Below are 15,033 nucleotides of genomic sequence, written 5' to 3' on the forward strand. Positions count from 1 at the left end.
CAATGAATTTATATGAAATTCAGGGAGACTTTCTTTCATTACCTTGGGGTCTAATCGTCTGATATTTGCCTGTAGACTTTTATAGCCGAAGCTGTCTCACCTATCTGACCTGTCTTCCACAGTGTGTAGGGTGGTTTCTTCCACATTACTGAGCAGAACTTCTACATTCTTCTTTAAAATAGACATACTTCCTTCAATTTGTCAAACCTGTCCCAACTTCATTTGTCATTAAGACACACAACCTGTGTGGCTCTTACGTTTCTTTTGTCTTCATTATTAATCTTTCAACTTTCCCTCTGATTAGTGTTCATAGAGGATGGTTGCCCAGTTGAACTACTTCTTAAAACAATAATCACCACCACCACCACTACCATTTCCAGGATACACTGGGTCACAATAGAACCACAAGGAGAGAGATTAGGTTAGAAGAGGGAAAGAAGAAATAAAGCAACTGTTCATTCAGTAAATTGATATGAATCAGATGATTCTGTTTTGGCATCTGACAATGATGTGAAAAAAGAAAATGGAACTCATAATTCCAGTAAGAATGTAGTAATTATAGCCAGTGATGGGAAGAGTACAAGAAAAAAGATAACTGGGCAGAATTACAGTTACCTGAGAAATATTTTACTCAATTACAATTATACATTATTTTTAGACAAGTTTATTGTTAAAAGTACAATTACAATTACTTTACAGAACACTAGTCTTAAGGAAATCACAGACTTTCTTTTCCCCCATGGGGCTGTAACAATACCAAAGTTTGCAAGGAAAAGATGTTATACATTTTGTTTTTTTTAGTTTTTTTTTTAGTAGAGATATTAAGTGAGGAGTAAACACGAAAGCTTGGAACTTTTGAAATTATGTTTCCCCATCTTCTTTAAGGCCCGGTTCTTTGGCTGAATGGTCAGTATAGTCGTATTTGATTCAGAGGGCTCCTGGTTCAATTCCCAGCCAGATATGAGATTTTAAACCTTAAATTTTTAATTCCCTTGCCTCAGAGACTGGGTGTTTGTAATGTCCCCAACATCCTGCAATTTACACAATACTATCTGCCACTACAATAACAAGTAGTTTCCCATACAGGGCAGATACCACGCTCCTTTATCGAAGTGCCTGCTTACAAGATCTGCATCAGGTTAGCAATAGCTACATGGCATTTTTATTTTAGTTAATGACTTGTAGCATTTTCTATTTATTTTATACATAAAATAATTGGTTCTTAAAATTTTCATCGGTAAGCCTCAACCTGTTTGGGGTGGTGGTAGTGATTATTGTTTTAAGAGGAAGTACAACTAGGCAACCATCCTCTATGTAACACTAATCAGAGAGAAAAAATGGAAGGAGTCCGACACTTCGAAAAATGAAGGTATCGGCCAAAGGAAGACAAGGGCCGCGAAGGGCATGAAAATGAAAGACTCCCTGGCCCTTGCAAACCTAATAGCGTTGGGGTCAGAAAAGAACAAGAGTTGACCAAGAGAGGTCGGATAGGATAGATGAAAGTGAGGAGCCTGGCACAAGTAAGTGGAAGCAATGCCAGGACTCAGCTAAGGGCCCCGTGGTCCTCAACCCAGCTCCAAAGTTCAAAGTCCCTGAGGCTCCTTTTAGTCGCCTCTTACAACAGGCAGGGGATACCATGGGTGTTATTCTACCGCCCCCACCCACAGGGGGGTGACCTGTTTGGGGGGAGAAAGTACATCTTTGTATTTAGTGAAAAGATGCCTTCCAGGAGCACTTGAAGGAATAGCTGTGTTTAATTTTAAGAACATTGTTGGGATAAGTACTGAAGAAATAAGAAAGTACCTCATCCAGAACTGGTGAAACTATAAAGTTATCTTCACCATCATTTAATTTTTCCTCATTTCTGTTTCCATATGATGTATATCAGTTACCAGAAAGTAACAATTACTAGAATGGAATAATTAACATTTTATTTCAAGAAGTAAATTACAAGTAAAAATTACTTTTTGTAAAAATAACAATTACAAAGAAAGATTACTAAGAATGTAATTGTTACAAGTAATCTGATTACTTTACTCAGTTACTTCCAACTCTGAGTATAGCACAAAGTGATGAGGAGAGAGATTATTTTTCAGATGAATTAGTAGTAAATTCAAATTATATCCCATCAACTCTGATTACACTAACGAAATATAGTAGTAGTGAAGATGATGATTCTGAAGATGACCATGACTGATGTTTATTACATTCCCTTCCTTGATGTTGATTATTAACTGGAGGTCCTAAAACAGCTTTGAGCTTCTCTATGAGGATGTTATGGTTTATCCCGTCAATTACCTTCATATAGTCGATGAATACAGTGAAAGAGAGCCCATTTGGTTTCCTTCTTGAATCTCCAATATACTCGAGTAGACAGTGAACTGCTTGTACAGTAGATCTCACTGGTATGAACCCATATTGTTCCATTGGCATGATTTCCATCAGCCGGTCAAAGACCCTGTCCCTAATTATATTGGATAGCATCTTAAGGGCTGCAAATTCTAGCACAATCTATCTGTACAAGCCAAGAGAACTCTGAGGTCCTTTACCTTTATATAACACCTTTACTTCTATATAAGAGGAGCAATTCATGGCTTTCATCACCGTATTTGTAATAAGAAAGGTTTTCACCAGGTATCCAGCGACCGTGTTAGTGAAATCTTTAAAAAAAGTTTTTTTTACAATTGGCTTAACACTGCACTGACACAGATAGCTCTTATGGCGACAATGAGATAGGTAAGGCCTAGGAGTGGGAAGGAAGCAGGGCTATGGCCTTCATTAAGGTACAGCCCCAGCATTTGCCTGGAGTGAAAACGGGAAACCACGGAAAACCATTTTCAGGGCTGCTGACAGTGGGGCTTGAACCCACTATCTCCCAGATGCAAGCACGGCCAACTTGCCCAATTTTTTGTGAAATCTGTGGCTCACATTGTTCACTATACCACCTGTTTGACTGCATACAAAGAACACTTCCTCTTTCTCATTGTGCAAAAGATGAAACCTTGTATTGACAGTGAATTTCTCTACTTTTAAAATCATATGTACACATTGTGTTTAATATTAAATATTATTATTATGATGATTTTGAAATTAATCATAATAAATGGTTGACTCATCTGCTCACTCTGTAAAAAGTAAACCTTAAATCAGATCTTGAGGCTTCTTACTCACCAATTGATTATTTCAAGAATTTCGAAGATGGCTGTACTTTTTTAATAGACTATCAGAGAAATCTCTATGAGGTACAATCTAATACAACAAAAAACATAAATAATGTATTTATAATAATGATATAAGGAAAGATGGAATCACTGGCCCTGCTCTGATGAAAAAGGGTGCAGATTTAAGAGACCAAGATGTGGTGGAGTACCGAAAGTGAAATATTTCAAATGCAAACTCAATCCTGTTTCACTCCTATATCAAACTGTTTTGTTCAGTTTCACATTCAGTAGCATGTGACTTTTGTGCAGCAGTGTACAAATTTGATACTTGCGTAAAAAAAAAAAAAAAAAAAAAAAAAAAGGGAGTGAGAGACAATCGTAGACATGATAACAAGCTTTTGGGGCTCTGCCAAGTCAGAAAACAAGGTGAATTCTTTAAGTTTAATCTCTGCAAACCATAAAAAATTTAATAATAAATAGTGTTATTGGCTTTATACCCCACTAACTACTTTTATGGTTTTCGGAGACGCCAATAAAGAATTTCAACTTGTTCTCTGACGTGCAAAAAGCCTAAAAACTTATATTATGTTTACAATTACCGGCTGTGAAAGCATCAATATAAATAAAAAGACAATCATTTACTGAAGTGAATAACTTGTACAATGATAATAAGTAATTCAGGAATTAGTCATGTTCAGAGTGTTCCTTTATCTAATGAACATCTCAAATGCCTAAATCATAAAGAGTTCATTCAGTTACATAAATTTTAGAATCAGATTCTCTGCATTCAGTGTTGGGAAAAGTACTAGATGATGATGATGATGATGATGATAATAATAATAATAATAATAATAATAATAATAATAATAATAATAATAATAATAATAATAATAATAATGCTATTGGCTTTACATCGCAGTGCTTTTTTAAATGGTTTTTGAAGATGCCAAGGTGCCAGAATTTAGTCCTGCAGGAGTTCTTTTATATGTCAGTAAATCTACGAGGCTGATGTATTTGAGCTCTTCAAACACTACCGGACAGAGCCAGGATCAAACCTGCCATGTTGGGGGAAAAATACTAGAAAGAAGTATTTGGGCTGAATTACTGTTATCTGAGAAGTATTTTATTCAATTACAATTAAAATTATTTTCCATAAGTAATCAGTATAATTACAATTACTTCACAGAACATTAGCCGTTAGGATATCACTGACTTTATTTTTCACGTGGGACTGGAGTGATACAAAAGTTGGCAAGGAAAAAATATATTACTTCATGGTGTGTTTCTTTTTAGCATAGAGACATTCAGTGGGTACCATCACTATGCGAGACTAAACAAGATACCTTGGAACTTTCAAAATGATCATTCCCATAATTATTATTTTAGTTAGTGAATTTTAACATTTCAAATAAGTGCCATTTATACTTTACAAAATTATTTGTTATTAAAATCCTCATTGCTAAGCCTCGATCTCTTTGGGGAAAAGTATATTTTTGGCATTTGCTGAAATTATACCATTCAGGGGCACTTGAAGGAGTACCTGTGTTTAATATTAAAAACTACCCCAGCAATAATGGATATTGTAGGATAAGTACAATGTCTTTGGAAGTACTGGAGAGGTAAGAAAGTGTTTCATCCAGCACTGATGAAGCTACTGGTACTGTTGTATTGCAACTGAACAAGTTCATCATCACTTTCCACCCCCTCCCCCCCGCCCCACACCTTTTCTACTTGCGATTAGATTGATTACTAGAATGTAATGATTACATATTATATTATTATTACTTCAAGAAGTAAATTATGAATAAAATCTACATTTTGTAAAAAGTAACAATTACAAGTAAAATGACTAGGAAAGTGTTTGTTACAGGTAATTTGATTACTTTTACTCAATACTTCCCAGTTCTACCTGTAACTATTACATTTAAAACCTTAGGGATACAGTTATGGCCTGTGACTTGTAAAATATCAAAAAGGATAACTAATTCCAAACACTTTTTCCAAATTAATAAAAATCAATCAATCAATCAATCAATCAATCAATCAATCAATCAATCAATCAATCAATCAATCAATCAATCAATCAATCAATCAATCAATCAATGGCACTGTCAATATTGGGAATTCTAAAAAGGTCGATGTTCAATTGTTAATATCATACCAGATTATTTCATAATTTGAAGTTACTGACAGTCATCTAACATCTGTTATAACTGGAAAAATCTGTAAATAATTTAATGTTGCAGATATTATATTAGTTTTTATATTTAAGAAAAATGTTCTAATAATGTTATACATTGGCCACTAATGGAAATGTTTCCATTACACTATCACGAATGGCGACTTTTGCCACCCCTCGTACGCTACCTTAGGAATTTGTCCTCGGCAGTGACCATAAGCAAAAGCACTTTCTGGAGATATTTTTTGACATTACCACACCTCTAGCAAAGCTCAACCCCTAAACGAAGGTTGTGTTGCTGACTGGTAAGACATTAATCCCGTACGTTATGCTTACGAAGTGCATTATTTATTGTGCTCTCACCTAATTTGATGCTTTTTCATCTAACTGCGGTCATTATTTGTGCTGCAAAATGCTGCATATTGTTCTTTTTAAGGTGTGCAATAGTATGGTGCCTAATTTCTTGTGAACAAAGTAATGATTGCTATAATAGGATGGCAGCCTGCCATTGTTGTGGTAGGTTCTTAACCTGTAGTGTTAAATCATCTGCAGTCGAATCATTGTGTAATAGTTCATTGATCCTGTGATGTTTATGTTGTTACCAAAGCGGCTATTGTAGTGAGAAGTGATTTAGTGATTTTTATCTATTTAACTTAGCGGTTATAAATTATTACTAATAATAAAATGATTTAGGGCCTAGCTATGTTTATGCATTAGTGGTGGATATAAGATGGTTTTTCAAAAAGCCTAAACTTAGTAACTTAAGTGAGGGGGTTGGAAGTTCTGAGGAAATAAGTGTGTCAAGTGACAGTGTTGAAGAGAACAAAGAATGCAGCGTTTGCGAACCGGAATCTTCACAAGATATAAAACAATGCTGTGATAAAGTGGAACTTCAAAGGGGCATTGTCAACAAAGTGTTTCTGAAAGATGAAAGTGGCAGAAAAGACATTGGCATGTTCTTGACACAGAAAAATATATGTGACACTTTTCCGTACGAATTATTGCTAAAATCATGGACTCCACAAGTAATGTACGGTTTTAAAGGTGATTTGTAAGCTAGAGCCAGCTGCACTTTTAGACGCCAGTGGTTCAAGGATTAATTTATGTGGCTATGCTGTTCTATTCTATGCTATAAGGACTTCAATGCCAGCACCAAAGAGCATATAAAATAAAACTGGCATAGAGAATCATCAGAAAAGGTGAAAAACTTTGTGGATATCTATGAAGGAAGGCAACTCATGGTATCAAATCAATAGTAGCCTCCACTATCAGATTGAATAAAATAGGAAGAAGCTGGAACCAATTTTGTCAACTATTATTTTCTGTGGCACCCATGATATCTCACTTGGAGGGAAAATGTCAGACAGCAGAGATTTTCATGATTTATGGGAATTACGCCTGGAGGTGGGAGGTGCTGTACTTCAAGAACACCTCTCAAATTCTGCAAAAAATGCCAGGTACACTTCTAATTGAATTCAAAATGAAATCATAGGATTTTGTGAACAGGAATTAAGAGAGATACAGGTTATGAAATTAAATTCATGCAATGCCTTCTCTGTTATTGCTGCCGGGACAGCTGACATATCTGGAACTGAGCAGCTGTCAATAGAAATTCAGTTTGTCAAGAATATATCGAGTGATGATTTAAAAGTATGTGAAGAATTCCTTAGGTTTCAGTCTTTGGAAGAAATGAATGCCAAGTCAGTCGCAACCTAAATTTTGAATTTTTTTCTGGCTTGGATTTAACCAAACTATGTGATCAAGGATATGATGGCTGTACTACAATGGCAGGATGTGAAGGTAGTGTTGCAAAATTAATAAAAGATAGGTACCAATTTTCTCTTTTACAATTTATTTTACGTCACATCGACACAGATAGGTCTTATGGTGATGATGGGATAAGAAAGGCGTAGGAGTGGGAAAGAAGTGGCCGTGGCCTTAATTAAGGCATGGCCCCAGCAGTTGCCTTGTGTGAAAAATGGAAAACCATGGAAAACCATCTTCAGGGTTGCTGATAGTGGGGCTCGAACCCTCTGTCTCCCTGATGCAAGCTCATAGAAGATAGGTACAAAAAAGCTATTTTCTGTCACTGTGATTGTCATAAACTTAACCTGGTAATAAATGACCGCAACTCTCTGTTGTGAATAATGCGGCAGGTACCATCAAGGAAATAATTCACTTTTTTCATGAAAGTCCATTCCGAAGGAAGCAGATCTGCAACTTACCTCTTTTCTGTGAAACAAGATGGTCCTCAAAGCAAACAAGCATCAAGCTCTTTTCAGAAAACTTTTCCAGTAACATGAAAGCTCTCAAAAATATTTATAACTGCCAAAGTTTCAATTCCAAGACTCGACAGGGTGCACATAACCTTCACTGTTCAGCATTGAATTCGACATTTATTGTTGTAATGTACATAACGAAAAAATACAGTGGCATTTTAGAATCCATAGGAAACTCCCTTCAAGCGGAAGAACCTTTTAGATGTTACAGCCATGCCTGAAGAAGCCTTTGGTGGATATCATAGAGTTGTGACAGGAAAACTGAAAGTGGGAAAGATTGAAAACCCCCCATTATTAAGAAGTTGGAAGTTGAAGGAGAAAAGCATACAAGAAGAATTTCAAAGGGAAATAATACCATTGGTATCGAGGACGGAGATGGGGAATGTTGAAGATAAATGGAGAAGATTTAAAGAAGCACTGGTTGGATGGTGCAGGAAAGGTATGTGGTAGAACATCCAGAAATGTGAAAGGCAAAGAGACACACTGGTGGAATGATAGGTAAAGAGTAAAGTGAAGGAAAAGAAAATGGCATTTATCTACCTATAAAAAAGAAGAAACAGAGAAAGAGTGGTCTTTTAATGCATGTCTTCTCTATTATATAGAGAAAACTGCACGGATGTACAAAAAACTCAGTGAAGAGGGTTTCCTTCATCTAGTTGCTTTTTAAAAACTCTGCCTCTCTTATCAATCGCATGGCATTGCCAAATAGTATAAGCAATGAATTTGATGGATATGACTTCTTTCTTAATGAAAGGTTTTTTATTAACCACCTATTCAATACAATATTTGTAACTAAGAAACTAGTTGAAATGTTGATTATAAATATTGTATTGGTTAGGTGGTTAGTAAAAAAAACCTTTGTGAAAAAAGATTGCCTAACAATTCTACGTTTACAACCTTATTTTCTATCAACTTTATTTTTAACTACCGGTACAACAAAAACAGCTCTATGATCACTTATACTATCTATCGTTTCAGTTTCTCTTTAGAGCTCATCTGATTTTATCAACACCTCTGGAATATTCTTCCCTCTAGTTGGTTCCATCACTTCTGATTCAGCTGTTCTTCCCAGATTAATTTTATACCATTAGTTGGTCATACATTTTAATTCAAATTGCCTTCCCAGTTAACCTTTGGTAAATTAAGATCACTCGCTGCAATCACATTCCTTTCGGTGTCATTCCCCACAAAACTTATTAGCTTATCAAATAATTCCTCTTCAGCATCACCCCTTCCATGTATGTATACTCCAGAAATGTCAAGATTATCTTTAGAGATGAGATTTACACTTAGAATTTCATGTTTCTCATCCTTAAAATTTTTCATTGCTTACAAATTATTATTTTTTCACCAGTATGAATACTCCCCCTCAATTCAATTCTATCCTGTATCTATGATAAACACTCCAGTTCTGGGGAAAAAATTCCACATCCAAAATATTATTTCTCAGTCATGATTCAAATCCTATTATAATATCTGGTCATGTTTGTCCCTCCTTTTTTTTGTCCAAAATAAAAATATTCTCTTCCCTTGGGATAACTGTTTTAATTGTAATATTGTCACCCAATAATATTTTAACAATAAATATGGGCCTCTTTTATGTTGTTACAGATACTAGCAAAGCGAATGTGAGCAGTGGGGAATTACAACATGATGTAGCTGATCAGTTGAAACAGTGGTTTTCAAAGCAGTCAGCATCTGTTCACGACATACCTGTGCCAAAAGTCGACAAAGTGGCCTATTATGCTGTGGAGAAGATTACAGAATTGCCAGTTTCATTATCTCATTCTCCTCAAGAAATTAAAAATACAAGGATGTTAGAAGGAAATGATGAATTAAATAAAACAAACCGTGAAAAGTTTGAGTTGTTGGTCACTGAGAACCAGCTCCAGGATGCCCTTAATGGACTTCTGAAGTCAGTGATTAGACAGAAGAATTCAATCCACAATTTAACAACAGGTCAAGAAGATTATGAACATAATCAGAGAAACATGGTTGGGAGTGTTAGTGCATTGAAGGAAACTTTAGCAGGCATTGTTGGTGATACAAATTATCAGGGATCAGTGCACAGCCAAACAGATCCTCCTAGAAACTCCTTTGATGGTAATGAGAAGATACGGATATCTATAATTCCTGACGCCAGAGAAAAATTATCGGAACAACGTAGTGGACTAACCCTTGAGATTGTGGGAAAAAAGTGAAAACTTTGTAAAGACTGTTACAACTATGTAAATTAGAAAGTATTAAATATATTAATTAGTAATCTTGTACTCAATGTATTTCATTACTCTAAGATACAGAGGTGAAACACAGAGCATATTAGAAGATGGGTTTAAAATCTATTAGTTATGCACCAATTGATATAATAATAATAATAATAATAATAATAATAATAATAATAATAATAATAATAATAATAATAATAATAATAATAATAATAATAATAATAATAATAATAATAATAATAAAACCTTTGTTAAATTAAGATCACTCGCTACAATCACATTCCTTTCAGTGTCATTCCCCACGTAACTTAATACTTCATCAAATAATTCTCCCTCAGCATCACCCCTTCCATGTATGTGTACTTCAAAAACGTCAAGATTATCTTTTGAGATGAGATTTACACTTAGAATTTCATATTTCTCATCCTTAAATTTTTTCATTGCTTACAAATTTTTTTTCACCAGTATGAATACCCCCCCCCCCCCCTTCATTCAATTCTATCCTGTATCTATGATAAACACTCCAGTTCTGGGAAAAAAATTCCACACCCTCAATATTACTCCTCAGTCATGGTTCAGATCCTATTACAATATCTGGTCATGTTTGTTCTTCCTTTTTTTTATGGTCCAGAACATATGTCTCTTTTGTCCTGTTGTTACAGATACTAGCAAAGCCAATGTGAGCAGTGGGGAATTAATAATGATGATAATAATAATAATAATAATAATAATAATAATAATAATAATAATAATAATAATAATAATAATAATAATAATAATAATAATAATAATAATAATAATAATAACATTGGCGCGCGCGCGCGCACGCACATACACACGCCCAAGCAGTTCAAAGAACAAAGCAAACCAAGATAAACCACTGGACTCAATTTACCTGAGTTATCAACACATAACCTTAATGTTGTTTTCTTATAACTAACACAAGATATAATACATGACATTTTATTTTTATGAGAAAATTACAACATTCCAACACTCCCCCCTTTTCTCAAAATATAAAAAACTACACTTCACTGAATTATCCTTTCAATGCAATCCTATAAGCCTACAGAAACTCTTAAGCTTGCTGTTTGATAAATTCTTTGTGAACAAGTCTGCAGCATTTCTCTCTGATGCTACATATACAAACTCAGTGAACCCCTTTTCTACTAGTTCTCTACATACATGGTACATGATGTCTATATGTTTTGAACTTTCACTCACATTATCGTTTTTACTCAGTTTAATTGCTGCTGCATTGTCAGCAAAAACTTTACAAGGTAGTGCGTTTAAGCCAAATATGATTCCAGTTATACTAATTTCAATTTATCAAGGATGTCCAGTCCTGGTTCACTGAATTCATTCTAGGTGGAAAAAATACTTCATTCTGGATTCTGCAAGTAATTTTTTTAACAAGTACGAAATTCCTTTTTTTTTTTAAAATTATGTTGATCTAAAACTATATAATATTTGAAAGAGGAGGTATTTCACTCATTTTGCACTATATGTTGTATACCACCAGAATTTTGCAATTCGCGGGTAGGCTTCCTCCACTTCAACATTTCATACTAGAAGAACAAATTCAAGGACACAACGGGAGGTTTATTCCGCTCTTTTAAAAAATCCAGTCGAACAACAGTAAAGCACAACTTCATCTGGCCTGATAGCAATAATCTATATATATAAAATAAGAGTTTTGTCTGTACATTGCTCAGAATTTGAAAAGAATGGTATTTCAGTATCGGTCATGTCCACAGTAACAAGAAAATGCTTTTTTTTACTTTTCCGTAATTTCTGTCTGTCTGTCTGTCTGTCTGTCTGTCTGTCTGTCTGTATGTACACGCATCACGAGAAAACGGCTGAAGAGAATTTTATGAAAATCGGAATGTAAAGTTGGGTGATGAACCGCTACAATCTAGGCTATAAATTGTTTTAATCACGCTGAGTGAAATGGTAGTTTAGGGGAAGGCCTGAAATTTAATTCTCAAATATTTATGTTATTAGTGGTCGTGTCTTAATGAAAATCGCTAGACAAAGATGGAAAATAAGTCGCTACAATATAGGCTATACACGCTGAGAAAAATGGTAGTTTAGGAGAAGGCCTAAAATTTAATTGTCAAATATTTATTTTACTAGGGGTCGTATCTTCACGAAAATTGGTATGCAAAGTCGGGGAATAGGTCGCTATAATCTAGGCCATCAATAATGTTATTCGCACTGAGTGAAATGGTAGGTTGAAATGTAATCTATATATATAAAATAAGAGTTTTGTCTGTACATTGCTCAGAATTTGAAAATAATGGTATTTCTGTATCGGTCATGTCCACAGTAACAAGAAAAAGCATTTTTTACTTTTCCGTAATTTCTGTCTGTCTATATGTATGTATGTATGTGCACGCATCACGAGAAAACGGCAGAAGAGAATTGTATGAAAATCGGAATGTAAAGTCGGGTGATGAACCGCTACAATCTAGGCTATAAATTATTTTAATCACGCTGAGTGAAATGGTAGTTTAGGGGAAGGCCTGAAATTTAATTCTCAAATATTTATGTTATTAGTGGTCGTGTCTTAATGAAAATCGCTAGACAAAGATGGAAAATAAGTCGCTACAATATAGGCTATACACGCTGAGAAAAATGGTAGTTTAGGGGAAGGCCTAAAATTTAAATTTCAAATATTTATTTTATTAGTAATCGTATCTTCACGAAAATTGGTATGCAAAGTCGGGGAATAGGTCGCTATAATCTAGGCTATCAATAATTTTATGCGCACTGAGTGAAATGGTAGTTTAGGGGAAGGCCTGAAATGCAATCTATATATATAAAATAAGAGTTTTGTCTGTACATTACTCACAATTTGAAAAGAATGGTATTTCCGTGTCGGTTATGTCCACAGTGACAACGAAATGCAGTTTTTTCTTTTCCGTAATTTCTGTCTGTCTGTCTGTATGTATGTATGTATGTATGTATGTATGTACACGCATCACGATAAAACGGCTGAAGAGAATTTAATGAAAATCGGTATGTAATGACGAGTGATGAACCACTGCAATCTAGGCTACAAATTATTTTATTCACGCTGAGTGAAATGGTAGTTTAGGAGAAGGTCTGAAATGTAATTCTCAAATAAGTTATTTATGTTATTAGTGGTCGTATTGATAAATACTACAGAACTAACCTAACTTTAGTAATGTCGTAAGTTAGTAGTAGTTATGTAAGAAGTTATTAAATTTCCGATCACTTATGTCTTATACATTGTTACCGTACCGCATACTGTACATAATCGGAGATATTCATGAATTTGGATTTTTGTTACAAAGTCCATATCAGCGCCGAGTCACGAGAAAATGGGTAAACAGAATTTAGTGAAAATCGCTATGTAAAGTCTGAGAATAAGGAACTACAGTCTACGATATAAATAATTTTGTAAGACACCCTAATATCACAGAGTCGAAAGAAAACTAATGTGAAGGCCTGCAATATAGAATCAACAATATCACTACATTGGCCATTGTTTGTTGTGATGTGGTTTTTGTCTTCTCTTTCCTCTCATCCCCGATAGATAGGATTACTGCAGCGTACCGAGGATTTTTTTAAATTTGCATGACGTCGCACCGACACAGGTAGGTTTTATGGCGACGATGGGATAGGAAATGAATAGTGGTGTGAAGGAAGCGGCCTTGGCTTTAAGGTACAGCCTGGTGTGACTGGTGTGAAAATGGGAAACCACGGAATACCATTTTTTTTTTTGCTTAACGTCGCACCGACACAGATATGTCTTATGCGACGATGGGATAGGTAGAATGACCTATGTTGAATTCAGTTAGGAAAACCACCAAGTCAGTCTTTCTGAGAATCCCGTAGCGAAGCACGGGTACATCAGCTAGTACACAACTAAATCCTAATGTGTTTTAGAATGTAACAATAAATCAGTGCTTCCTAGAAAGGATTTTAACATCAACAAGATTTACATTTGACGATAAGATGGTTAATTTTTAATGGTCCTACGTTTAAATGGCAACAACAATTCAAATAGTGACAAGAATCAGTTTATCCATGGACGACTCGGCTAGTAAATCCATCTAAGTTTATGATACATATTGTTAAGCTTACTTACTTACTTACTTACTTCCTCTTCATGGATTAGGATAATAGCCTGTTCCGACCTCAGATTTCATTCCATCTCTTCATAGGACGACCAATATCTCTTCTTCCTGTAGGATGGTATTCCAGGGCAAGTTTTGGGATTCTGTCGTTATCCATCCTCAGAACGTGGTTTTTCCAATTTATCCTGTTTTGGAATATTCTTTCATTCATTGAGAATATATTTAATTTTTGTCTTCTCTCTTCATTTCGTATTTTATCTTTTAGGGAGTATCCTTTCACTGATCTTAGGAATCTCATTTCAGATGATTGTATTTTATTCCTATAGCTTATTTTATCTACCCATGTCTCACTTCCATATAGCAAAGTTGGTACAGCCATAGAATTTAAGTTGAGTATCTTCTCTTACTTTTCCTTTCAGTGTTCGGCGAATTGTCCCACACATATATTGAAATTGATGAAGCTTCTTCTTCACCTCGTCATCATCATTAAAAGATATTTCACAACCAAGGTACTTAAAATTTGTGACTTGTTCTACTGGTTGATTGTCGATTACTATCTTCGCTCTGATAGGATATTTCCCTTGCCATGCCATAACTTTGGTTTTTGTTCTGGATAGCCGAAGATTATAACTTTTACAAATGGTGTTTAACTGATGTATTGATTTCTGGAGTTTATCTTCATCATCCTGCAGGATAAATTGATCATCTGCGAAGAGCATAGTATTTATGTATGTGTTTGTGTTCAATTTTATTGTTAAGCCATCCATCGATTATCTGAAGGCTAAGAGCAAAACCAAGGTGAGTGATTATGTTCCTAGGGTATGAGAGACGTGGTCTTCCTCTCGACTTCTTCCCTAGGACCTTTCCTTCGAAGACATTGTGGAGAAGGGTGTCATGTCGTAGGACGTGTCCAAGAAATTTAGCTTTCCTCTTCTCTATTGATAGTGGGTTCCAATCCCACTGTCGGCAGCCCTGATCATGGTTTTCAGTGGTTTCCCATTTTCACACCAGGTAAATGCTGGGGATGTACCTTAATTAAGGCCACGGACGCTTCCTTCCTTCCTTTTCCTAGCCCTTTCCTAA

The 15,033-nt window shown here is 35.1% G+C and overlaps 1 protein-coding gene across 1 annotated transcript in view; it reads left to right on the top strand.

Annotated features, from left to right (window-relative positions):
• LOC136857026 (uncharacterized) overlaps positions 1-9,942 on the top strand; it is a 53,258-nt gene extending 43,316 nt beyond the window's left edge. The window contains exon 2 of the mRNA XM_067135372.2: positions 9,231-9,942. Coding sequence (XP_066991473.1) covers positions 9,231-9,820 — 590 coding nt within the window. The 3' untranslated portion in view covers positions 9,821-9,942. The remainder of the gene's footprint in view (positions 1-9,230) is intronic.
• The last annotated feature ends 5,091 nt before the right edge of the window (positions 9,943-15,033 follow it).

The sequence above is a fragment of the Anabrus simplex genome, chromosome 1 (assembly GCF_040414725.1).
Source record: "Anabrus simplex isolate iqAnaSimp1 chromosome 1, ASM4041472v1, whole genome shotgun sequence".
NCBI lineage: Eukaryota > Metazoa > Arthropoda > Insecta > Orthoptera > Tettigoniidae > Anabrus > Anabrus simplex.